The 25,609-nt window shown below is 46.9% G+C and overlaps 1 protein-coding gene across 6 annotated transcripts in view; it reads right to left on the bottom strand.

The window, feature by feature from the left end:
- LEMD1 (LEM domain containing 1) overlaps positions 1 to 25,170 on the bottom strand; it is a 58,562-nt gene extending 33,392 nt beyond the window's left edge. For 4 of the 6 annotated variants that reach the window (XM_044286933.1, XM_044286936.1, XM_044286934.1 and 1 more), the window contains exon 1: positions 24,963 to 25,170. In XM_044286933.1, coding sequence (XP_044142868.1) covers positions 24,963 to 25,163 — 201 coding nt within the window. In that variant the 5' untranslated portion in view covers positions 25,164 to 25,170. Of the gene's footprint in view, positions 1 to 4,602; positions 4,738 to 24,962 lie in introns of those variants that run through there. The other 2 variants (XM_044286937.1, XM_044286935.1) reach the window with 2 other exon arrangements.
- Positions 25,171 to 25,609: the final 439 nt, after the last annotated feature.

A 25,609-nucleotide genomic window follows, 5' to 3' on the forward strand; every position in this document is an offset into this window, starting at 1 on the left:
CACCCCCCTGTAAGGCTCCATTCAGACGTCGGTATGATTTTTACGGATCCATGGATCGGATCCGCAAAACACATACGGACGTCTGAATGGAGCCTTACAGGGGGGTGATCAATGACAGGGGGTGATCAGGGAGTGTATATGAGGTGATCACCCCCCTGTAAGGCTCCATTCAGACGTTTGTATGTGTTTTGCGGATCCGATCCATGTATCCATGGATCCGTAAAAATCATACGGACGTCTGAATGGAGCCTTACAGGGGGGTGATCAATGACAGGGGGGTGATCAATGACAGGGAAGTGATCAGGAAGTCTATATGCGTGATCACCCCCCTGTCATTGATCACCCCCCCTGTAAGGCTCCATTCAGACGTCCGTATGCGTTTTGCGGATCCGATCCATGTATCCGTGGATCCGTAAAAATCATACGGACGTCTGAATGGAGCCTTACAGGGGGGTGATCAGTGGTTCATAAAGGGTTAATAAGTGACAAGGGGGGGGGGGGGGTGTAGTGTAGTGTAGTGGTGTTTGGTGCTACTTTACTGAGCTGCCTGAGTCCTCTGGTGGTCGATCCAAACAAAAGGGACCACCAGAGGACCAGGTAGCAGGTATATTAGACGCTGTTATCAAAACAGCGTCTAATATACCTGTTAGGGGTTAAAAAAATAAAAATAAATCACATCTCCAGCCTGCCAGCGAGTGATCGCCGCTGGCAGGCTGGAGATCCACTCGCTTACCTTCCGTTCCTGTGAGCGCGTGCGCCTGTGTGCGCACGTTCACAGGAAATCTCGGCTCTCGCGGGAGGACGCGTGTATGCGTCCACCCAGAAGAGCAGGGCCGCCGGCACGACGCAATCCTGCGTACGGCGGTCCTGTAGCGGTTAAAGGGCTTCTGTCACCCCCCAAAACTCATTTTTCATTTTTGGGCATATTAAAATCCTTTTTGTACGACTATTCCCTATATAGGGCTCTTACTTTGTTCTGTGGCTTGGTTTCACAAAAAAAAAAAAAAAAAAAAAAAAAAAAAAAAAAAAAAAAAAAAAATCGAGCTTTTAAAATATGCAAATGACTTCACTACCAGCAAGTAGGGAGCCTACTTGCTGGTAGCCGCTGCATCCTCCTTTCAAAAAAACGCTCCCTCCTCCTGTTGATTGACAAGGCCAGGGAACGCTCTCCTCCTCCGGCTGGCCCTGTCTGCAATTAAAATCCCGCGCCTGCACCTTACGTGTCTTCATTCGGCGCAGGCACTCAGAGAAGGACGCTCGCTTTCTCAGCACTCCCTCAGTGCGCCTGCGCCGATGACGTCTTCTCTTTCGGGTTTAGAGGTGACGTCATCGGCGCAGGTGCACTGAGGGGGCGCTGAGGAAGCGAGCTTCCTTCTCATAGAGTGCCTGCGCCGAATGAAGACACGTAAGGTGCAGGCATGGGATTTAAATTGCAGACAGGGCGAGCCGGAGGAGGAGAGCGCTCCCTGGGCCTGTCAATCAACAGGAGGAGGGGGCGTTTTTTTTAAAGGAGGATGCGGTGGCTACCAGCAAGTAGACGCACTACTTGCTGGTAGTGAAGTCATTTGCATATTTTAAAAGCTTGATTTTTAGTGAAACCAAGCCACAGAAAAAGGTAAGAGCCCTATATAGGGAATAGTCCAATAAGGATTTGAATATGCCCAAAAATGAAAAATTCGTTTTGGGGGGTGACAGAAGCCCTTTAAAAATTTTCCCTGTCAAAGTCAATGGCGAAAAGGGTGGTCCGCTGCAGGGGCGAGGAGGGTGGGATTGCTTATTAAAGCACAAGCAGCTTACTTCGCTATAGATTGAAGAAGTGTTGAAAGTTTGGTGTTTGTAACCCCAAAACTGTAGGAGGAGCAGCGTATACAAAAAGGGGGGCGGAGAAGAATAATAAAACGCAAAAATAAGCTGAAACAATCAAATAACAGTATGTTGGCTTTTCAAGCAACATAATTATTGTCCACATTACGGACAAGGATAGGACTGTTCTATTAGGGGCCAGCTGTTCTGTTCCACAAGATACAGAATGCACACGGAAGTCATCCGTATTTTTTGCAGATCCGTTTTTTGCGGACCGCAAAATACCTACGGTTGTGTGCGTGAGGCCTTACATAGCTCCATAGATGTATAAAGTTATGGGAGGTTAGAACATGGCGGTGCAATTGCAGAGACTCTAGGCGTAATGGAAACGCCTCCATTGCTCCTAGAGGTTAATATGCATATATAAGAACTTCCCTCCACAGGTTAGCACCATGCCCTAATTACACCAAATGTCCGGAGAACCTCTTTAAGCCCTCCCGATCACAGCAAGCAGTTGCCACTTACCACTCCATACAACCCTTCCTGCATTATGCTGTACATGTACATCAAATGTCACCAATGGGCTAAAAAACAAACTTTCGATATTTCATAAAGACATATCAAAAGTATTGATCGGATGGGGTGAGAGCGCTCAGACCCCCATCGATCACTAGAATGAGGACAGAGAAGTACTCGCATACCACGCTGTCTCCTAGGCTTCTATTGAGCACGACATACAAGCACTTCTCTCTCCTCACTCTAGGACTCCGACCCCAAAACTTTTGATGTCTCTATGGAAGGGTTAGGCAACCTCTGGCACTCCAGCTGTTGTGAAACTACAACTCCCAGCATGCATAATTCCTTGATTCTTCTCAGACGTCTGATAGAAGTGAATGGAGCATGCTGGGAATTGTAGTTTCACAACAGCTGGAGTGCTGAAGGTTGCGGACCATTGGTCGATGGCATATCAAAAGATTTTTGGGGAAAACTCACTCCTTAAGGGCTGAAAATAATATAAAATAATAATAAAAAATTATATTATATACACACACACACTATTTTTTTTTAAATTCAAATTCATCTACAGATCCCAGCCATTTATTTTAAGTCAGAGTAGCTGTTATTTTGTGAGATGTAGTTTATAATAGGGGTGCATAATGTTTTTTTTTTGTTTTTTTTTTTTTTGGGTGGGGGATGCAAAAATACCAGCAATGCTGCAATTTTTGTGCTTTTTTTTCTGTTACCCATACACATTTCTGCCAGCATCCCTTTTCAGCAGGTGGGATCATTAGCATATTTTAAAAGTGTTTATTTTAAGAGAACGGTGGCAGGCAGGGAGTTATAAGGCTCCAGTCACACATCCGCAAATGGGTCCGCATCAGCGCGGAACGGGTGCGGACCTATTCATTCTCTATTGGGACGGAATGGATGCGGACAGCACACAGTGTGCCGTCAGCATCCGCGGAGTGCAGCCCCGATCTTCCGGTCCGCAGCTCCGCACAAGAATAGGCATTTCTATAGGGGTGCCAGGCGGGTGTGTTGCGGGTCCGCAACACACCATGGACGTGCGAATGGAGCCTTAAGCACACTGTTATGTACTGCTGACATTAGTACATCGCTAATGTCAGTCAGCTACATAACGTTATTTCTCATGACAGAAACCCGGACATACCCTTATTTTCACCCAGGCAGCCCCCCCTGAGGCTAGCATCGGAGTATCTCATGCTCTGATGCGCTCCCCTGCCCTGCGCTAAATCGTGCAGGGCACGGCTCTTTTGTTCATCATAAAACACACCGCCGGGCAGAAACTTCCACCCAGCAGTGTGTTCGGTGACGTCACCGGCTCTGATGGACGGGCTTTAGCGCTGCCCTAGCATTTTTACTGGCTAGGGCAATGCTAAATCCCGCCCATCAGTGACGGTGACATCACCGGGCTTCCTGGCACCCCCATGGAGAGCCCGGTACGTAACCGCATCTAAAAAAAAAATGCCCTTGCCCTGAGCGATTTAGCGAAGGGCAAAGGAGAACATCGGAGCATGAACTGCTCCGGTGCTCAAGTCAGGAGGGCTGCCTGGGTGAAAATTAAGGTATGTCCGGGTTCAGCTTTTTTTTTTAAACATCTAAGGCTACTTTCACACTGGTGTTTTGGCTTTCCGTTTGCGAGAGCCGTTCAGGGCTCTCACACACAGTCCAAAATGGATCAGTTTGCATTCTAATGCATTCTAAATGGAAAAGGATCCGCTCAGGATGCATCAGTTCAGTCTCTATTCCGCTTTGGAGGCACACACCAAAACTCTGCAGTGTTTTGGTGTCCGTCTAATGAAACTGAGCCAAACGGATGCATCCTGGAACTCAATGCAAGTCAGATCCGTTTTCACTGACACAATCTGCACAATAGAAAACAGATCCGTTCAAGATGGATCCGTCTTGGCTATGTTAAAGATAATACAAACGGATCCATACAAATTGTATTATCTTAACGGATCCGTCCATGACAGATCCGCACAAAACGCGAGTGTGAAAGTAGCCTTATACTGACCCCTTTCTCCAGCGCTGGTCTGTTTGTCCTGCAGCGGTGACGTTTCGGTATAGGTCATGTGACTGTTGGAGCCAATCCCTGTCCTCAGCGGTCTACTGCTGGAGGAGTCTGGGCATGTGGAGCCAGTAGCATCCCTTACAGCACTGTGGCTGTACTGGTGATCTGCTACTGGCTCCACATGTAACTGGCTGACACAGCAGATTCTGCACAGACCTTTCTGACCCACTATGGATCCTTGAGCAGGTCTCCAGAATACACACCTGGCCACTCATGGCTAGTGAGTTTACCTCTCCCAGCTGACTTGGGCTGTGCATGGTGCTCTGCTCTGTTACTGGGGTGCCTCCACTGACTGCACTCAAATGGTGGGTGAAGCTCTTCAGATGGCAAGGCAGCAGCACTAACTCAGGGAGGAGATTAAAAACGATAGAGTGTGAGGGGGCATCTATGTTCCAGTCTACCGGATTCCCTCAGAGCCACAGCACCACCTCATGGTAACAGGGGATATTGCAGCTGTGGAGGACTACAATTTAGCAGTGCTGTTCTGCCGTTTTATACATATGTCGTCTGTGCAGGATTAGTGTGTGGCGGGTAAGCTGGCCATGTGCCCCCATATCATAGTCCATCACTGGGGGTCATTAGATATATGACGTCAGGCAGAAAAATGTGATACGTGCATTATATATCTGCATAGATAGGATGGCTGCAGTATGGAGGGGATAGAAGAACTGGTGACAGCACAGAGGGGACTGTAAGGAAGGGTGTGGGCAAGAGGATGGACTACATGCTATGTCTATGTACAGCATGCAGGACAATATGTGGTGCCACGCCTGTCACTCTGCCCAAAGCGTCACTATTCACACCCAGTCTCCTTAATGCCCCCACATAGTAATTATTCCCCCTTTCTGCCGCCACACTGTGCCCCCTTCATAGTAGTAATGCCCACATGTGCCGCCTTCACAATAGTTATGGTGTAGCTTAGTGTAAAAACTAATTTGCATAGACAGAGGGGGCAGGGTCTGATCACACTGTGCTTGCTCTGCTCTAAGGTCAGCCAGGGTTAGATCAGAGACATACCGCAAAACTTGTAATGGCAGTGTGTGAGTGAAACCACTGTGCCAAACATAAGGGTATTGGGAACTTAAAGTGGCCCTGGGAAAAACAAAAAACTAACAGTAGCCCCATGTTGTAGGCGGGGCCAAACTGACAGAAGGCAGGGTAACACAAGTAGGCGGGGCCTGCAATACTGTAGTGCAGAACAAAACACCGCCCCAGCAGAACTGCATAGTACAGTGCAGCACAAAATACTACAGCATAAGCAAATACCACAGTACTTGTGCCAAAACCCTTTTAAATACACACAAGTAGCTAGCCATTGGCTGGAGAAAACGAGGGTGCACACTCTGGCCCTTTAAGGCCTCTTTCACACGAGCGTGACGGATTAGCTCCGGATGCGTTCAGTGAAACTCGCACCATTTTGCAAGCAAGTTCAGTCAGTTTTGTCTGCAATTGCGTTCAGTTTTTTCTGCGCGGGTGGAATGCGTTTTGATGAGTTTTTCACGCATTGCAAAAAACTGAAGGTTTACAAACAACATCTAGCAACAATCGGTGAAAAACGCATTGCATCCGCACTTGCTTCCGGATGCAATGCGTTTTTCACTGAAGCCCCATTCACTTCTATGGGGCCAGTGCTGCGTGAAGAATGCACAATATAGAACATGCTGCGTTTTTCACGCAACGCAGAACTGATGCGGGGAAAAAAAAAAAACCTCATGTACAGACACATTGAAAGAATGGGTTGAATCATGTCACGCATTGCACCCGCGCGGAACACTCGCTCGTTTGAAAGGGGCCTAAGAGTTGGAGGAATGTACCCTAGAAACAAGCCAGGAGACCTTTGCCATGACAGGTAGCACATGGGAGGCTGGTGGCTGTATCTGCTGCTAGTGAGTTGGAGCAAGTGGAGCAGGGTAAGTAACATGGCTCCCATACATGCCTGAAGGAACAGGCAGCGGCGGGCACAGGCAGGGCAGCGATCCAGACAGAAGCTGTGGCAAGGCAGGGGAGAGGAGTCTAGTGCCTGCAGCCTATCAGAGGCAGGCGGCACAATAACGTCATTATCATTGCACCGCCTGAGCCAGGCAGCATACAGGCCAGCATCGCTAACAGCCGCATGGAAGCAAGTATGTGTTTTGTTTTTTATTTGGCACTATGCAGGAGCACTATGGGGGCATCTAGGGGCACTTTTTACTGGCACATTATGGGGAAGTGAGGACAGTAGCACTGTATTGGGGCATCATTAAGAAAGGATTATTTAATACTGTCACATTATGTAGACACTATGGGAAAGGGGGAGAGGAGCATCTACTGAAGGCACTAAGAAGGGTTATTCTATACTGGCACATTATGGCGGCACTATGGGGAAGGAGAGAGGAGCACTTTGGGGCATTATATAGCGGTATTTTATACTGGCACACATTATGGGGGCACTATGGGGAACATTAGCTCAACTGGGGGCACTAAGAGTGGATATTTTTTTGTAGTGGCACACAGAACAGGAGCTTTTTTTACTAGTGCACATTATTGGGGTCATTTTTTGTAATGGTGCTCATTTTTCTACTGTCATATTATAAAGGAGAATTATTACTATGGGGAGCATTATGGTGGGCTTTATTACTACTGGGGGACTATGGGGAACATGAATACTAGTATGGGCACTATAGGAGCATTATTACTTCTGGGGCACAGTGGGGACATGTTGGGGGCACTGTAGGAGCACTATTACTACTATGTGTGCTCTGGCAGAGAATTATTACTATTGGTGGGACTTTTGGTAGCACTATTACCATGGGGGCACCCTGGCACAGTATCAGCTTAGCACTAGTGATGATCGAGCACCAAAGTATTCGGGTGTTCGGCTGAAAACCCGAGTATCATGGAAGTCAATGGGAGACAACCAGGCACCCCCTGCTTTGAAGAGGGGAGGGGGCCTGGTTCATTGGAAAAAAGGTCAGAAAGTGACAAACACCACCGAAATGGATTGGGAACACCATGGGGACGATGTCTGGATGCATCTTTGACTCCCAGGTCGCTGCTGGGAACCATGTTGTCCGAGTTGTACGCCACTTTTACAGACTGACAAAAATACGCACAAAACCTATAAACCTGTATATTCAATTGTATATAAAGTGCAAGTGTTGCAAGAAATTACAAGCAAGAGGCACTCCGAAACAGCCCGTATATCACATAAAGGAGGGCCTCATTCACATTGTGGTACAATTGTTCATGTAGTGGGACTCCTACACTCATAAAGCCTAAAAATTACAAGGAACCGACACGCCAAAACACCCTTTGTTACACATAAAGGAGGGCATCATACACAGCCTTGAAAAATTATTATTGCTGGCCTGCTGGTGACCCTCAAAAACATTTGAGCAAGGGCCTGCTGATCTGACCATCCAAAACCTAAGGGGAGAGGGCCTGCTGCTGCATTGGTGACTCTAGATAATCTTTGGGTGATTGCACGTCCCCGTGATGGCGACGATCCATTTGGCGTCTGCCCTATCAGCTTTCGATGTTCTTTTCTGCGCCATGGTGATCACGGGTAACGGGGAAATCAGGGTTCGATGCAGGAGAGGAAGCTTGAGAAAGGGAGGTCAATGGCTGAAATCTGATTGGCTGTTATTGCTTACCACTTTTTTTTCATAATTGCGAACCACCCAGAGAGGGTGGGTCAAGTTATTAAAGCAGAAACATCCAAGGAAGGCAGCGGGTGCACGGCAATTACCCACTCCCGACTCGGGAAGGTAGTGACGATAAATAACAATACAGGACTCTTAAGATGCCCTATTATTGGAATGAGTAATACAAAATTAGAGGGAATGTCACTGCGGTATTTTGGACGAGGAAACGTTATACAGGAGAGCCCTGCTGCCACTTTGTTGACTCTAGATAATTTCTGCCTGATCATACGTCTCAGTGACGTTGACGATCCATTTTGATATCTTCCCCATAAACTATGTTCTTTTATGCGCCTAACATGGTGACCACTGGTAACAGGGAATCATTGTTCGATTTCGGAGAGGGAGACTGAAAAAAGGCTATGGCTACTACTTCAAAGCAAGGCAGCATGAGTTCCGGACCTGCCGGGGGGGGGGGGGGGGGGGGAATTTAACCATATACTTTTTTTGTGGTGGAAAAGGTGCATGGAAATACACTACTGTACTGTATATTGAGTACATTATAAATGATATATTTAAATTGCCTTTATGTCCTTCATCAGCTCAGCTCTTCTCTGGTGGGAGTTGAGAAGTCAGGGGCAATGCAGGCCTTTTTCATTGTTATCCGAGTCAACCTGCCAGCATTGCCAGTGAACAAGTGGATACGCTTATCTGTTATAATGCCACCAGCAGCACTAAATACACGTTCAGACAAAATGCTGGCGGCAGGGCAGGCCAGTACCTCCAAGGCGTAGAGCACAAGTTCGTGCCACATGTCCAGCTTGGACACCCAGTAGTTGTAAGGCACTGAGGGATAATTTAGGACTCCAACACGGTCTGCTATGTATTCCTTCACCATCTTCCAAAACTTTTCCCTCCTTGTACCACTAGGCTGTGCTTCAGGGTGAGGTTCATGGTGGAGTGTCATGAAAGTGTCCCATGCCTTGGAGACTGTTGCCCTGCCTTTGTTGGAACTGCTGTGTGTTCCCCTTGTCTCCCTTCCTCGATTGCCTAAGGAAGTACGGACTCTGCCGCCAGTGTTGTCAGATGGAACAATCTCTAAACAAGCACCTTCTGGTATTGCACCTTTTTACTAGTCCTCTCCACCACAGGAATGAGAGATGAGAAGTTCTCTTTGTAGCGGGGGTTGAGAAGGGTGAATACCCAGTAATCCGTGTCATCTAAAACGCGTATAACACGAGGGTCGCTGGAAAGGCAGCCATGCGTGCCAGAGTACCAACAGGCAGGACGTCGATGTCGACATCAGGATTACTTTCCATCTCCTCATCCTCCTCCCCCTCCTCTTCTGCCCATCCACGCTGAACAGATGAAATTAAAGTTCTATGGGTACTACCCTCTGTAGCAGAGGCAACTGTCTCCAGCTCCTTCTCCTCCTCTTCATGGTCCAATTCGCACTGACAAGACGAACTGAGGGTGGGCTGGCTATCACCCTGTGTAATGTACTCCCCCATTTCCTCATCTGCCACATTCAGAGAGTCGTCCTTAATTGTGAGCAGCGATCGTTTGAGTAGACACAGCAGTGGGATGGTTACGCTGATAATAGCATTATTGCCACTAACCATCTGTGTGGATTCATCTTTTTTTAAAACCTCACAGAGGTCTGACATCAATGCCCACTCCTCGCTTGTGAATAATGGCAGTTTACTCGAAAGGCGACGACCATGTCGCAGCTGGTATTCCACAACTGCCCTCTGCTGCTCACTAAGCCTGGCCAACATGTGGAACGTAGAGTTCCAGAGCATGCTCAGGTCGCACAACGCTCAGTGAGCTGGAAGTCGCAAGCGCTGCTGAAGCGTCGACAGACTGGCTGAAGCTGTGGACGACTTGCGGAAATGGGCACACACGCGGCACGCCTTCACTAGTAGCTCTGGCAAATTGGGGTAGGTTTTGATAAACTGCTGAATCACTAAGTTTAAGACGTGAGCTAGGCATGGGATATGCGCCAGGTTGCCGAGCTCCAAAGCCGCCAGCAAGTTACGGCCATTGTCAGACACAACCATGCCTGGTTGTAGGTTGAGTGGCGAGAGCCACAGCTCGGTCTGGTCCCGTATACCCTGACACAGCTCTGCGGTGGTGTGCTGTTTGTCCCCTAAGCAGATCAGCTTCAGCACGGCCTGTTGACACTTACCCCCACCAGTACTACACTGCTTACAGCTAGCGACTGATGGCTGACTGCTGCTGGAGGTGGAAGTGGAGGAGGAGGCGGCGGCGGATGAGAAGTGCAGGTTGGAGCCAGTAATATAGCTGCTGGCGGAGACCCTGATGGACGTAGGGCCCGCAATCCTTGGCGTGGGTAGCACCCGTGCCATCCCAGGGTACGACTCACTCCCAGCCTCCACAACATTCACCCAGTGTGCGGTCAGGGAAATGTCCACCATTTGACCACCAGCACTTGTCCATGTGTCCATGGTGAAGTGGACCTTCCCAGTAACTGCGTTGGTCAGGGCACGGGTGATGTACTGGGACACATGCTGGTGTAAGGCGGGCATGGCACACCGTGAAAAATAGTGGCGGCTAGGGACTGCGTACCGAGGGACGGCTGCCGACATCAGGATGCGGAAGGCCTCAGTGTCCACAAGCCTAAATGGCAACATTTCAAGGGCCAGTAATTTCAAAAGTTGCGCATTTAGTGCTATGGCCTGTAGGTGGGTATTTGCGCTTGCGTTAAAATGACTGTGTTATGGACATTTGGACGCTGCACCGAGACAGGGAAGTGGATCTTGCTGATGGTTCATGCCAAGGTCCAGGTGCAGGGCGAGGGGCATCCGGGCCTGCGCCATCGACAGGGGATTGGCCAGCAGTGCGTAACACAGGGGAAGAGGAGGCAGTGGTGTGACAGGCAGACCCAGGTGTTTGGCCCACTTATTAGGGTGCTTGGATGCCTTATGCCGGATCATGCTGGTGGTGATGAAGTTGCTAGTGTTCACGCCCCGGCTCATTTTGGTATGGCACAGGTTGCAAACTACCACTCTTGTCGTCTGCACTTTCCTCCCAAAAAAGCGCCATACTGCAGAACACCTACCCCTTGGCAAGGTATATTTACACATAGGGGTGCTCGCTGTAACGGTTGCTGGCCTGTTTGGTGTGGGCCGACTTCTCCCTTTTGCAATCCCACTGCCTCTTCCAGCCTGTTGCGGTGCTGCAGATCCCTCCCCCACTGTACTGCTGTCCTCACTCAGCTTTTCACCTTCCCATGTTGGGTCAGTGACCTCATCGTCAACCACCTCCTCTTCCACTTCCTGACTCTGCTCATCCTCCTGACTTGACCTAACCACAACCCCAGTGATTGGTAACGGTGTCTCATCATCATCCACTTCGTGAACGAATGATTGCCGTTCACCACCGTCATCTTCTTGAGACTGTAAAGGCTCAAGAGGTTGGGAATCAGGGCACAATATCTCAGGTTCCTCTTGAAGCGTGCTGGGCACGAGGGCCAAAATTAATAGTGGTGCTGGAAAGAGCTCCTCGGAATATCAGAGTGTAGGATCACTCGTTTGGCAAGCCTGTCCATGGTGGGAGGAAGGATGATCAGAGAGAGGATTCGGTTGACCAGACTCTTGGCTACAGAGACTGGATTTGGTGGAAGAGAGGGTGGTGCTTAACTGACTGGAAGCATTATCTTCAGCAATCCAACAGACCAACTGTTCGCACTGGTCTGACTTGGACAGTGTTGTCCTGCACCACTCAGCTAAGTTGGACATGAAGCTGTTTTTTTTTTTTCTTTTCCTGGTGCACTGGCAGCAGCCACAGTTTCATTGTGCCCAGGGCCATCAGCATCACACCCACTTTCCCGTCCCTTAGTGCTCGCCATCTTCATATTAATTGTCTTGTCACTAGATGTGGCGCAGATTTTTTTACAGTCCGCTAAAGACACCGTTTTTAGATGCAGGACAGTATATGTCACAGAAACACACATAATATGGACACTATAGTAGGCCCAGATTATTGGAATTTGCCCTAAAGAAAGTTTTCGGATACAGGACAGTATATGTCACAGAACACACAGAATATGGACACTATAGTAGGCCCAGATTATTGGAATCTGCGGTACAGACACAGTTTTCTGATGTAGTTTATATTTATCCCTGACAACCACACAAGGTATTGAAGCGCAGAGGACACAATTCACAGATTACACCGTTGACAGCAAAATTGTGGATTATGGGGGGGAAAAAATTATTGTTTTCACTAATATTCTTGCTATTTCTCCCCCTGACACACAGAAGATATTGCTGCACAGATGTCACAAGTCACTTCAGAAACCTTCTATATAGCAAAAGAATCGCTATTTGAAAAAAATAAATAAAAATTTGAGTACAACTTTGCACAATTAAATTGCTGCCACCACACACAATGGTCCTTAAAAGGACTTTTGGGTCTTTGAAGCGTTATTAACTTAAATATATTGGGATCACAATCTCTCTACACTATCTGAGCGCAGCTCTCCCCAACTCGCAATGAGCCGAACCCACGTCATCAGGTGCTATATAGCTACCGATGACACGTTCCGGCCATCCAATCACTGTAATGCCAGCAGCCAACATGGCTACTGGCATTACAGTGATGGCAGTACTTACCTGCATGTTTAAACATGCGGGACGGAGACTCGAGCATGCTGCTCGAGCACATGTGGTACTCGGCCGAGTACCGCCATGTGCCGAGCATAGCGATGCTCGCGCCGAACAGGTATTCGGCCGAGCATGCTCGTTCATCACTACTTAGCACAGTTCTTTTTGGGGTACATTATGTTTACACTATTGGTGTCAGGGACACTTTTTGCTGGGCGCAGTTATTTAAGGACACTGTGTGCCAATAATTATTGGAGGGCACCATCTTCATGGTACTAGTAATATCAGGGGTTTATCTCTTTCTGCAGTATAGTATTGAGGAGCATAGCAGCACAGTATTGGGGTAGTAGTATGATTTGTACAGAAGGTGGAAGGATGATGGAAAAGTAGGAAACTAAGATGTCTTTTTGTCAAACTGCAGATACGAGAGATGGTTAAAAAAAAATCATGGTGGTCTGGTCTGAATGGAGAAGATGAGAGAAAAAGTCTACATCAGAGGAGACTTCACTGGATGTAACAGGTAAGAGGGCTATATTACCCTGTAGGTTTTGTAGTTATATATGTAATGTTAGGAGGGAAGGGGTTAGGTTAAGAATTTGGTATAGGGATTGGTGGGGGAGGGGAGCATTTCATTTTTCTCTTCAGGCAGCAGAAAGTCTAGGTGCACCCCTGGGCACGGGTCATCATTGCAACAGAGCTGCTGTCCCCCAACATGAACTGTAGAATCTCAGTTTGTCATATGTGATGATGCTTTTTAAAGAAGACCTGAAACCTCTTGGCATGTCTGCTTTAGCAACTGCTTCCATTCCTCATGTCATCATTTTGGAGCATCTATTCTTAGGACTATGTTGTATCATTCCTTTATTATTCCTTCCAGACTTTATGAATGAATTGCTAGCAGTTTGCTATGAAGGTCCAAATACCATTTGTGTGTCTATCCCTGCAGTCAGACACTGGCAGCAAAGGACGAATAAAGTCAGACTGTCCACCAGTCATTTGCACATTGCTATACTCTGAACACCAGGTGGCGCCATAGTATGGTAGTAAATGTCGTTTTACACTGGATCGTTTTTAACCACATAGAAATGGCAAACATTGTTCATTTTGTATGATCTCTATAAAGAATATAACAGTTAATGGCGGGAAAATCCATTTAAGACTGATCCACTGCTGTAATAAGCTTTCTTGTTGCGCCACATGATATGCACAAAAGTTATTGTTAGACTCAGAATGGGTCCTAAGGTCTTCCTCTTATAAAATATTGAGCAAGCAAAAATAATTGAATGAGAGCAGGCACATCAGGGTGCCAGGTATCTCAGTACATCACCGGTGGACAAAAGGCCTTCACAAATACTGATCTGAAAAGCAGCTAAAAGTAAAGGAACACAATCATCATGTACAAAGAAACAGCAAATTGGGTTTCAAGTCTGTACAGCACCTGTACATTTATCCAATTTAGTGGATCTATAAATCACATCTAAAATCCTATTTCTCTAGTGTTTTAGCACCCTGGCGTGTTGCAGTGGGTTCACTAGCTAAATGGAAGAAGGTAATTTGTACAAACCGTTCAGTGGATCTTGACACCTGTCTTCTTGTAGTTTTGAAAAACTGTCAACATTTTCCCCACAATGGGTTTTGTTGCCTAGCAACAGCCGTGCACACCACGACCTTCTGACCTGCCTGTCATCCCTAGAAATCGCTCCCAAGTCTAGCGCTAAATTTAATGAGTCAGGCACAAGCCTGTTTTCCCTCGCAGGAATTCTGACATTTGTATTAATATTTGTCAGAAAGAAGGAAGATAGATGTTATATTTTACTCAGAGAAAATGAAAGTCATGGATTGTAACTTAAGCTGAACAATGATCTGAACATGTAAAAAATATATATATAATTTCAGCTAGCAATAAATATAACGGTAACCCATTACCATCGCAGTGAGTTTTGACCTTTATAACAAATAATTTTTTTATCCCTTGTTTTCCGAGAACCTGAGAGATTATTTTTTTTTTTTATGACGCCATTTGGAGTACATCTAATGTATACATTTTTTTTCTTAGTGGAAAATGGAAAAAGGAGCATTTGTTTATAGCATTTACTGCGCGTTATGAATTTCATGTCAACTTTGTTCATGTAGCTTTTTTTGGTTTACTACTACAATAAAAACCAAGCACAAATATTTGCGAAACATATTCAAGGCTTGAATAAGCACCAAACCCTCCACATGACCACTACCCTATACCACAAAATAGCAACTGCTACTGAACAAAAGCCACTATACAGAGACCAATATTGGCAATAATACTACTATATAACTACCATCACGTAGTGACTGAATATTACCACCATACTGTTACTGAATGAAAACATTAAAGATTAATATCACTATATATTGACCGCACAGTGGTAGATATTATAGTTACAAAAGGACTTTACAGGCTGTCAATGCAGTACGGTAAAATTAAGTGACTTACAGTTGACACACACTCTTTGAAATTGTCCCATCTTTTCTATCCAGCCCAGATCGCCATGATGATTTCTTCTATCCATGACTTGTGTCTGTAGAGTGTGCAACAGTGACATCTTTGGCTCCTTACTTTTCTATTAGGCTACTTTCACACTAGCTTTTTTGCTGGATCCATCAGGGTTCAGAAAAACGCTTCAGTTATTGGTAATACAACCATCTGCATCCGTTATGAATGGATCCGGTTGTATCATCTTTAACATTGCAGTCATGAACTCTATTGAAAGTTTTCTATTGTGGCAGAGAAAATGGATCCATCCCCATTAACTTGCATTGGGGGTTATGCCGGATCAGTCTTGCTCCGCATCCTAGGACGGAAAGCATACTACAACATGTTGTGATTTGCTCTCCGGTCTGGGAACACAACTAAACGGAACAGAATGCATTTTGGAGCATTCCATTCTGTTCAGTTTTGTCCTCATTGACAATGAATGGGGACAAAACTGAAATGCTAGTGTGAAAAAAAACAGACGCGGATGACTATCTTGTGTGCCTCCGTGTTTTTCATGGACCCATTGACTTGAATGGGTCCGCGAACCGTTGTCCGTGAAAAAAAAAATAGGACAGGTTTTTCATGGACGCGGATGACAAACTGTGCATTAGCAGAGTTTTCAATGGACCCATTGAAAGTCAATGGGTCCGCAGAAAAATCACGGAAAACGGAACAACGGACACTGGACACAACAACGTTCGTGTACATGAGGCCTTACTGTGTTGCCCTGCATTAGCACACCCTCAGAGATTCTGAAATCTTATTTTTCTGAAGTTGCCTGAGAACAAAAAGATGGAAGAGATATTTCTTTATGGCAATGGAACTTAGAGACCACTTTAGGAAGGAAATTTGGAGAGTGCCGTAAAGTTATTCTATCGTCAAGAATTGTAAGAAAGGGGGGGAGATATCAAGAAGGCTTGAATTTCTCCCACCCTTTTGGCAGTGGTAATTGCCAGAACAAACAGTTTTCAAAGATAAAAACTTTTCTGAAATATCAGCAAGAGGATCAAAAGGGAGCATCCATTAGAGGACCAGATTTAAGTCCCACGGGGGTAATTTAGACCTATAGGAAGGATGAATTCTACTAGCTCCCTTAAAAACCTCTTTATTAACTCCAACTCAGCCAGCCAATCTGGTCTCCATAAAGGCACTTAGGTCTCAGAGTAAGTACTCTGAAGGTACAAGTATCGGCCCTTTCTCTAGGCCTGCTTGCAAAAAATCCAATATTATATTGACATCCCAAGCCATGGAAGGGTTCCAGACTTCAGAAACTGACAGCAGAAAGGACTTCCAAGCTTGAAGATATATTTTTGACGTCACTTGTTTTCTACTCTGCATTAATTTATCTATGACGGCATTTGATAATCCTTTATTTATTTTTTTAAGATTGCCCATTCAACCTCCAAGCCATCAGCCCGAAGTTGATGAACCGCACAAACTCTGCAGTTTTCATATACACTTATAAATTATATCAATGACTCTCCCTTAAACTAAATGTAGTCCCCCCTGCTGAAAGGTACCCACGGTATTGCAATCACCTTCTGTTTAGCTTGTAGCTGACTTTCTGACAGGGTCTGTCTCTTTCTATGCGCTGTCCAGGACACACACTCTCGTGGATCTATTGTCTCAGTTTGTGGATTGCGCCCCGGCCAGTGGCGCGATTCCTTTTGTACAGGAGTTTGCGGCGCGCTCTCACGGAGCAGCAATGACGTCACTTCTGCAACTACAGATAGTTGCAGATGCTAAAATTCCACCAACGCATTTCGGACAGAACGCTGTCCTTCCTTAGGGAAGATCTGTTTTATTAGTCAGGTTTCTGGCATTAGTGTACGTAGAATTGAGAGGTTTATGTATATTTTTTTTTACCATACACCTTTCCTTATGAACTGTTCTATTCCCTCCTTTCATTCCTCCCCCAGCTCCATTACCTCACCCCAGGTTTCTATCTGCACTATCTTCCCCTCCTATAATGTAATTACCCTCCCCCCCAGTCCCTAGTTTAAACACTCCTCCAACCTTTTTAGCCATCTTCTAATTGCCACCTTCGTGTCCCATAAAAAACAAAAAAGCTTGCTCACCTCACCCTGAGGGATCCTCTTGCTTGCACTATTAAGGTGGCTTTAGATGGAGTGATATTCAGGTAGATTATTGGGAATGAACGTTCCCAACAATCTGCCTTTCTAAAGTTGCAGCCGATCACCGGATGAACGGGCAAAACGGTTGTTCAACGGGTGAAAATGTAGTTAGCGCTTGCAAGTAAATTATCGCTTCTGGGTAGCAAATCGTGCTGTGTAAACAGCATTCTGCGGATCAGAAGCAATGCAGCTATACGAGGACGAGCAATAGCAGTATCGATCCCTTGTCCTCATACTGTGGAGGTTATCGCTGCATGCAAAATGCCGATTTTCACATCCACTGAGCGAGCAGCTGACTGTTGGGAAGGAATGCTTCCTTCCCGACAATTGGCTTATCATCCCGTGTAAAGGGACTTTAGGGTCCTAGAACAAGCAATGCAATGACATCATTGCAATTTCTGCACCATGAGTAGGTTATTGGCTAATCTTCCGGGGGCCTCCCTTCCCTGCTCCGACCCACCTTTTTACTCCAAACTCAGTAAATAAAACACAGACCAAATTTGGATTTTAATGGCCACCGCAGCAGTTTATTAAAATTAAATACAATAACCATAAATAACATAACCACAATGTTTTAGCCCTGACGAGGGAGGTCCTTGAAGCCCAAAATTTATTTAACACAACTCCCCAAACTGGCACATCCATCTTGCCTCCAGCAGTAAAGCACCAGCTCGGAGACCAACTTACAGACGCCTTTCATCCGAGCATACTGTCCAACCATGGGAGTCCAGCCCCACCATTGAGGCCCTCCCATTCTGCCGAAGCATCCATACCACCAACTTCGAGGACCTCCCACCGCCAACAACACGCAACCTAACAAACCTCCCTCAGGATTGCGCGTTCCTCCACAACACAAGTGCTCTCTCAATTCCTCCTTGAAGCCCCAAAGACCACAAATCAATACCCACGGCATTTACCTGTACACCATCCACCCTCCAAAATGCCCCTACACCCGGCTCCAATTCAGAATGTCGCACCGCCACCGCACCATTCCTGACCATAAATTTTCCTAACGCCCTGTTAACTTTAATCCTCGCCTTATTAAGGCGCTCCACTGATCGTGCCCCACGCCACACTCGGCGAGGCATAATGTTGGACCATACAGTTACTATGCCCGGGAATAACGACACAAACGCAATAAATCAAACTTAATGTCCCGTAGTAGCTCTCTGACTGGCCTCACCCCCAAAGCACCAACACATCCGGGGACCTACCCAACCGAACATAACGATTAACTTCCCTTAAAACCCCTTCCTACAACATACCTCTCACCCCCAACAACGGTCCCTATCGAACCCCAACTGCCGACCCTCATGACGAACATCCGCATTCAAAGCGCCCCAAAACACGAAGGAGTGCCCAAGTATCCAAACCAAAGCTGAGCGGGAACCTGAAAAATACAACAAAGCAAACACAACAACACATCAGTCCGCATAACTTTTACAACAATCCCACCCGAATATAGGACCCAAACCTAACTGATTCCCATCTCCCAATTCTTTTGATCACTTAATTACTCATTCCTAACCTAGCCGCCTCTGTAGCAGCTCCTATCTTGAACGAGTGCCCTGTAAAGTCATCCGCTGCAATACCCAGCATATGCAAACAACGTTTAAACACCGCTAAAAACTGGTAATGCGATAAATAGGACCCGTCCTCATGTCTCAATAAGGACCCGCCACACCATCCAAGACATACTCCCACGAACACCAAACCGGACAAAGGGAACAACCTAACATAACTACCCTTACCTTCTTTATCAGTTTTTGACCTGTGGATTTTAAATTACTACCCTGTCGCCTGAAAGCACAGCGTTCTCCCTCAATAACCCTTCACCAATAGCCCGCACGCTGTTACATACCAACTCCCCTAGCCGAAACGCCCCAAAAAACGCTAAAGAAAATGCTACCCTAAACAGCCTCACCTCCCAACGCGGACGACAAACCAGATCCAATTGCAAACCCAACTTTAATAACTCAAAAGAGACTGGCCTTCTCCTGTCCTTAGCCTTCTTACCGCGCCGCCAACCCCGCAACACCTAACTAAAAAGGTTTGTCACATCCGGCCAACCCCTCAATTTAAAACCAAAAGCCACCCCCGCAATCCACTTATTCAGTTTTGCCACAGACCAGCCAAGCTCCTTCTCATGGCCTAGGAACAATAATAACAGGATATACCCCTCATTCTCCTGAGCGCCCAACTCCTCACACCACCGCTGCCACTCTCTCCACACTGTACTGTAAGCCACCCACGTCCCGGTACTCATTGAATCCTGCAGCAGCCTGTCTATGGTACCGTCAACAGCTCCCACATGGACTCCGGGCACTCCAATCCCTCGAAATCTCCCCCCGTGCCAACTGGCGAAACCGCTCCCACTGCGAATGAGAAAGGGCATCCGCAATACTATCAAACACACCCGGCACATGTACCGCTACCACCCAAGCATTTAGCGACAAACAGACCAAAACTAAATGCTGCAACAAACGAACCACAGGTGGTGACGATGCAGTCATACTATTAATGGCCTGCACTACCCCCAGATTATCACAATGAAAACTGATTTTTTTTATCAAACCGATCCCCCCACAACACCATTGCTAGCACAATTGGAAAAAGCTCTAACAGCGCCAAGTTCCGAACCCATCCCCTCTCCACCCAGGCCTCCGGTCACCTGTCTGCACACCATTGACAGTACACCCCTATGCCAGAGCCCCCCGCCGTGTACGAAAACAATTCAAAGTCAAAATTATCCACAGCTGCCCCCAAAACCAAGGTCCTACCATTAAAGTGCTGAAGAAATTCCGCCCACACCGCTAAATCCCCTTTAATTTCCTCCCCAACCTAATAAAATGATGCGGGGCCGTCACACCCTGCCAAACGTCGACAAAAAAATCCTCCCCATTGGCATAATCCGACACGCGAAGTTGAGTTTTCCCAGCAATGACTGCAAATCCTTCAATCCGATCTTTGACTCCTTCCTTGTCCTGTCAACCACCTGCACCTGTCCACAAAATAACCCCCTTGCCAATAACATCCCAACAAATGCAAACTCTCCGAATTAACTGGCAGAAGACGGAACGCTACCTCAATATCCGTTTTCGCTAACAACGCTCCCACCCCCAACTTACGCACCCAATCCACAGCCGCGTCAAATGAAATGTGCACCACCGAACAGAGTTCCGGATCGATACCTTCATTTCGGCTCCTTCGTAGGTACAATTCCCAAAGGTGATATCCTCAAATTGGCCAAAGGCGGCTTTAAAAAAAATAAAAAATTCATATGCCCCAAGGATACCTCCTTTGCCAATTTTTTCAATACCACCTCCGGATGTTCAGTCGCCGAACGCAAATTTGTTCGCCCCATAACAACTGGCAACGGTGCCGAAGGAATACAAAAACCCTTAGGCCCCTTTCACACGGGCGTTGCGGGATAATGTGCAGGTGTGTTACGGGAACACCCGCAATTTTTCTGCGCGAGTGCAAAACATTGTAATGCGTTTTGCACTCGAGTGAAAAAAATCGCGCATGTTTGGTACCCAAACCCGAACTTCTTCGCAGAAGTTCGGGTCTGGGATCGGTGTTCTGTAGATTGTATTATTTTCCCTTATAACATGGTTATAAAAGGAAAATAATAGCATTCTGAATACAGAATGCATAGTAACTGTGATGGAGGGGTTAAAAAAAATATAAAATTATATAACTCGCCTTAGTCCACTTGATCGCGTAGCCCGGCATCTCCTTCTGTCTCCTTTGCTGAACAGGACCTGGGGGGAGCGTTAATTACATGAACAGGACCTGTGATGACGTCACTCCGGTCATCACATGTTCCATCACATTATCTTTCATCATGGTCATCACAGGTCCTGTTCATGTAATTAATACATAGTCTCCTAGCAACCGTGCGTGAAAAATCGCACCGAATCCGCACTTGCTTGCGATTTTCACGCAACCCCATTCATTTCTATGGGGCCTGCGTTACGTGAAAAATCGCACAATATAGAGCATGCTGCGATTTTCACGCAACGCAAAAGTGATGCGTGAAAAATCACCTCTCATGTGAACAGCCCCATAGAAATGAATAGGTCAGGATTCAGTGCGGGTGCAATGCGTTCAACTCACGCATCGCATCCGCGCGGAATACTCGCTCGTGTGAAAGGGGCCTTAGTAAAACAGTCCCTCAGAAATTCCGCCACCCGTTGATTAGGGTATCTACTTAGATAGGGCCCCATCTTTTCCACCCGTATCGGAGTCAGACCTTTTTCCAGCGGCCTCCCCTGCTTTTTGCCTGCCCCCTTTAAAATGGTTAAATCCATGATTACCGCTGCAGGCCGAACACATGTTTAAACCTACATTTCGCCCCGAATCGGCAGTTGCCCTCGTTAAAGAGGAAGCAAAGCCCTTTTGCTGAAGCTACCGAAAACGTTGACTGCCCTGATACCCCCGACTCACCCCGATAGGACTTCCCTGTACACACCGGAGCCATCACCCGCATCCATAAGCAGATATCCTTATGATCCCATCTAATGTTACTTTGCACCGCCATCCTCTGTCAGACACACGGAACACCTCCCCAATCGCATCCATTTAACAAAAAAGAGCCGAACAGCACTCCAGCTTCTTCTCCCCCATCACACTGGCCAAAATAGAAAATGCCTGGAGCCAATTAGAAAAAGTACACGGAATTAAACAAATTCTACGTTTTTTCCCTCTTCCTCTTTCCCCCCCCCCCTTTATCTAAATTAAACCTATCCAGGGGGAGAAAGGAAAAAAAATTCAACATACTCCCCCTTCCAAATCAGTTCTCGCACCTCCTGTTTCAAATGCGCCTCCAACGGTCCCTCAAAGCAAACATACACCTCTCCACGTGCTGGGTCATCCACCTTCGGTCTATCCTCTTCCCCGCCCCGACCTGCGTATGCACGGACACCGAGTCGCATGCCCTGCACGCCACACTACAAGCTCCCCCGCTAACTCCAGCCCCCACCCTGCCAAACTATGAAAAGCTGAACAAGGCTCCTACCCAGGTCCCTTTGTGGCCCCCCAACCCCCCCTGGGCAGCCCGTCCATGCATTAACAGTACCCCAGTTAGCCTCATCTAGCTGCCAGGGGGCTGTGAACCCCGCAGCTGATGGTCCTGCCTCCTGATAATCTTCTTGCGCTGGCCGATCTTCACCTCCCAGCCCCAGAGGCACTTCTCCATGCGGCACCAATATCCCAGCATCAGGCCTGCTGAATACATTCTGCACATGCCCCTGTTAGTCTTGCTTCCACGGTGGGTGGAGCCTCCACCATGCTGCCCGTTAGTCTCCTGTGGCGCGTGTGCCATCTCCCGGCGCACAGCCATGACCTACACCAATTCAATCCCACGTCGGGCAGCCTCCCCCGGACTGGGGGCACCCATCACACCTGGTCCTGCATCCAAGCCTCGCACTGTTGAAGATGGAGGGGTGGGATCCGCCAACCTCCCTAGGCAGAGGGTCCCCGGAGGGGCTCCACACCTGGCGCCGAGCCCTGGGGGTTACATCGGGACTAAGGCTCGCCGGCGGATGCACCCGCCGCGGCCGTCTAGTAACTGGCGGTGAGCTGACTGTACTCACTGCCGCCCTCTGCAGAACGACGGACACCTGCTCCTGCAGCCATTCGGGTCCCCGAGTCTCCGCCGCTGCCTGCAACTGCTGGATCACAGCCTCCACTGCCTGCAATGTGCTAGTTCTTTCCTTTTATTTTCCACACTAAAATGGCGCCGGTACTCTCCTCCTAATATAAACTCCTTAACCCGCGCCTTCTACACCCCACCCACCATATGCCTCTGAACATTAACCCCTACACTGCCGGCCACCTCTCGCCAAAACCCCTCATGTTGGCCTTCCCATAAACTGGCGTCCCAGTACGGCCTCACTGGATGCTAATGCTTTGATGGTGGTCCCATTGTTCTGTAGGCTGTAGACCTAAAGTGGCCCATGGCCTTGCAGATGGAGAGTGGCTGGGCAGGAAGCCTGCTTTACCACAGGTATAAACTGTAGACGCCTGTACAGTTGTAGAATGTGCTCACCAGAGTTCTGACTTGGTGGACCCCACCTCCTTATACCCCCTGGAGATATACCTTTGTTCTGTCACCATATTAAAAGCTTGAACCTTTTTTTCCCCTCACCAATAGAGCGCTGTCTCTTATTTTTTAGATGAAATGTTTTTATTGTACAATTTTGTGGTACATATGATTGATCACTTTTTCTATTGTTTTTAAGATCAGGGACAAACAAATACAGTAATTCCAGCATTGTTTAAGGTGTTCAGCATGCTGGTTAAGTAACGTGCCAACTATGTAGTTTGGGTCATTACGTACATTGAGATACTAATTATGTGCAAGGCTTATTTTGTTTAGAATTTAATAAAGCAGGAAAGGGGTGTTTTAGGCTAATATCTGCGTTTTCCTCTTCAGTATGGAGATCAGTCATAGGATCTCAAAACCAGAGGAAAAAGCTTCAGTTTTGTCTCCATTCATGGTCAATGGGGACAAAACTGAACGGAATGAAATGCACCAGAATGCCTTCTGTTCTATTGTGTTCTCATGGCGCACACAAAAGTATTGCAAGCAGCGTTTTGAGTGAGTCATGGGATACAGAACAAGGATCGGCATGAAACACAATTTTGCTCAATGGTGCCAGATCTGTTTTCTTGGATACAAAAAGAAAAACGGATCCGTCACCCATTGACTTACAAATTGTTTTAGTGCCGGATCTGCCTTGGTCATTCTAGAGATAATACAATTGGATCAGTTCATAACAGATGCAGCCGGTTGTATTATCCTAACGGAACTTTTTTTTACCGATACATGATGGATCCAGTAAAAACCCAAATGTGAAAGTAGCCTTATACAAAAATAATTCCCACATGGGCTAAGGACAATAAAGTAACAGAGTCCCGTCTATCAAACTGCTTAGATGCTGCAGTCACTCTTTACTATAGCATCTGAGGGGTTAGAAATTTCAGGATTTGAGTTAAGTTCTCTCTGATCCAGAACATCGCAGCAGGAGTAGAGTTGTAGATGCTGTGGGCTCAGCCTAGGCTAGGGCTACATGTGTGTTGCGTGACTTCTTTTCGTTAAAAAGTCACACAACATTTTTTATAATAGTCAATTTTGGTGCAACTGTGACGTCGCAGGGTGATACCATTGACTGTTGCTGGACACAAGTGCTGTGTAGCCCTAGCCTAAGAAGGAGCTTGCAAGGGTCATGACAAGGATGGTCAAGCCTTCAGGGACGTCAAGAATGTGGGCCTCAAGGATCATGTCCATCTTACCAGGAGTTTGTTCTATAATGTAACTTTATATACTGTATGTTTGTAATGGTGGGGATGTTTCGCTGGGAATTTGGGGGGGAGGGGGGGGGACCTCGGGGGATGAGGATGTGTTTTAAAATGGTTAATAACTGTCCACTTCCGGTGTAATAGCTTTATATTGGGAATACAGTATAGGGTAAAGGAGGGCATCAACAGTTCCCTTGTCATGCTGTATAACAAACTGCACACAACTGTAATAAAAAAACAACAAGTGTTGCAGGGCACAACTTATCCGTTAATGCAAAATGCCCTGAAATCACTCAAATCACCGACCCGTCATGCTGCTAAATCCCGCACACACATCATCCTCAAGCCTGGCACAGCACTTACATCATTCTCTGATAACATGTCCTCATCATCGCTTGAAAAGTCAGCAGATTCCTTTTCTTTAGGGAGAATATGCTTGAGGTAGAGCTGCAAATAGACCGCTTTTCTCTGATCACCCTGAGGCAGAAGTACATTATGTGAAATTAACAGATTTCTCAATTGGTCTTTAGAGTACTCAGATGGATTGTCCGTACAGGTTGGCATGGTTGCCAGTGGCCAGAATGAACGTACGGTGAAATGTCAGACAGCTGCTAGATGTGTAATCTACACTGCCTGCTGGCAACCCTGCTTTATTTAAGGAAACATTAATGCTTGGTGAGGGAAGAGGTGGGGGCCTTAACTGCATCTGCATGTACTAATAAGATACAGTAGCTTCAGTCTTGGACATTACTTAACCCTTTAAGGGCAAAAAAAAAAAAGTCAGACCAAATTCATGTGCAGTGGGGTCCTTAAAGGGGTTGTCCCTTAACAACTTATCCTCTATCCATAGGATAGGGGGATGTGCGTCTGAAGGGTCCTGAAAAACTAAATAAAGAGTGGCCCCAATGTAATGACCGGCAACACGCACAGGGAGGAAAAAGGGAAAGTCTTGCCCAAGGGAGAGGGAAAGGTGGTGACCCCTAACTCTCCTTGCGGCTGGCACCTGACTG

Source organism: Bufo gargarizans, chromosome 3, assembly GCF_014858855.1.
Source record: "Bufo gargarizans isolate SCDJY-AF-19 chromosome 3, ASM1485885v1, whole genome shotgun sequence".
In the NCBI taxonomy this organism is placed as follows: Eukaryota; Metazoa; Chordata; class Amphibia; order Anura; family Bufonidae; genus Bufo; species Bufo gargarizans.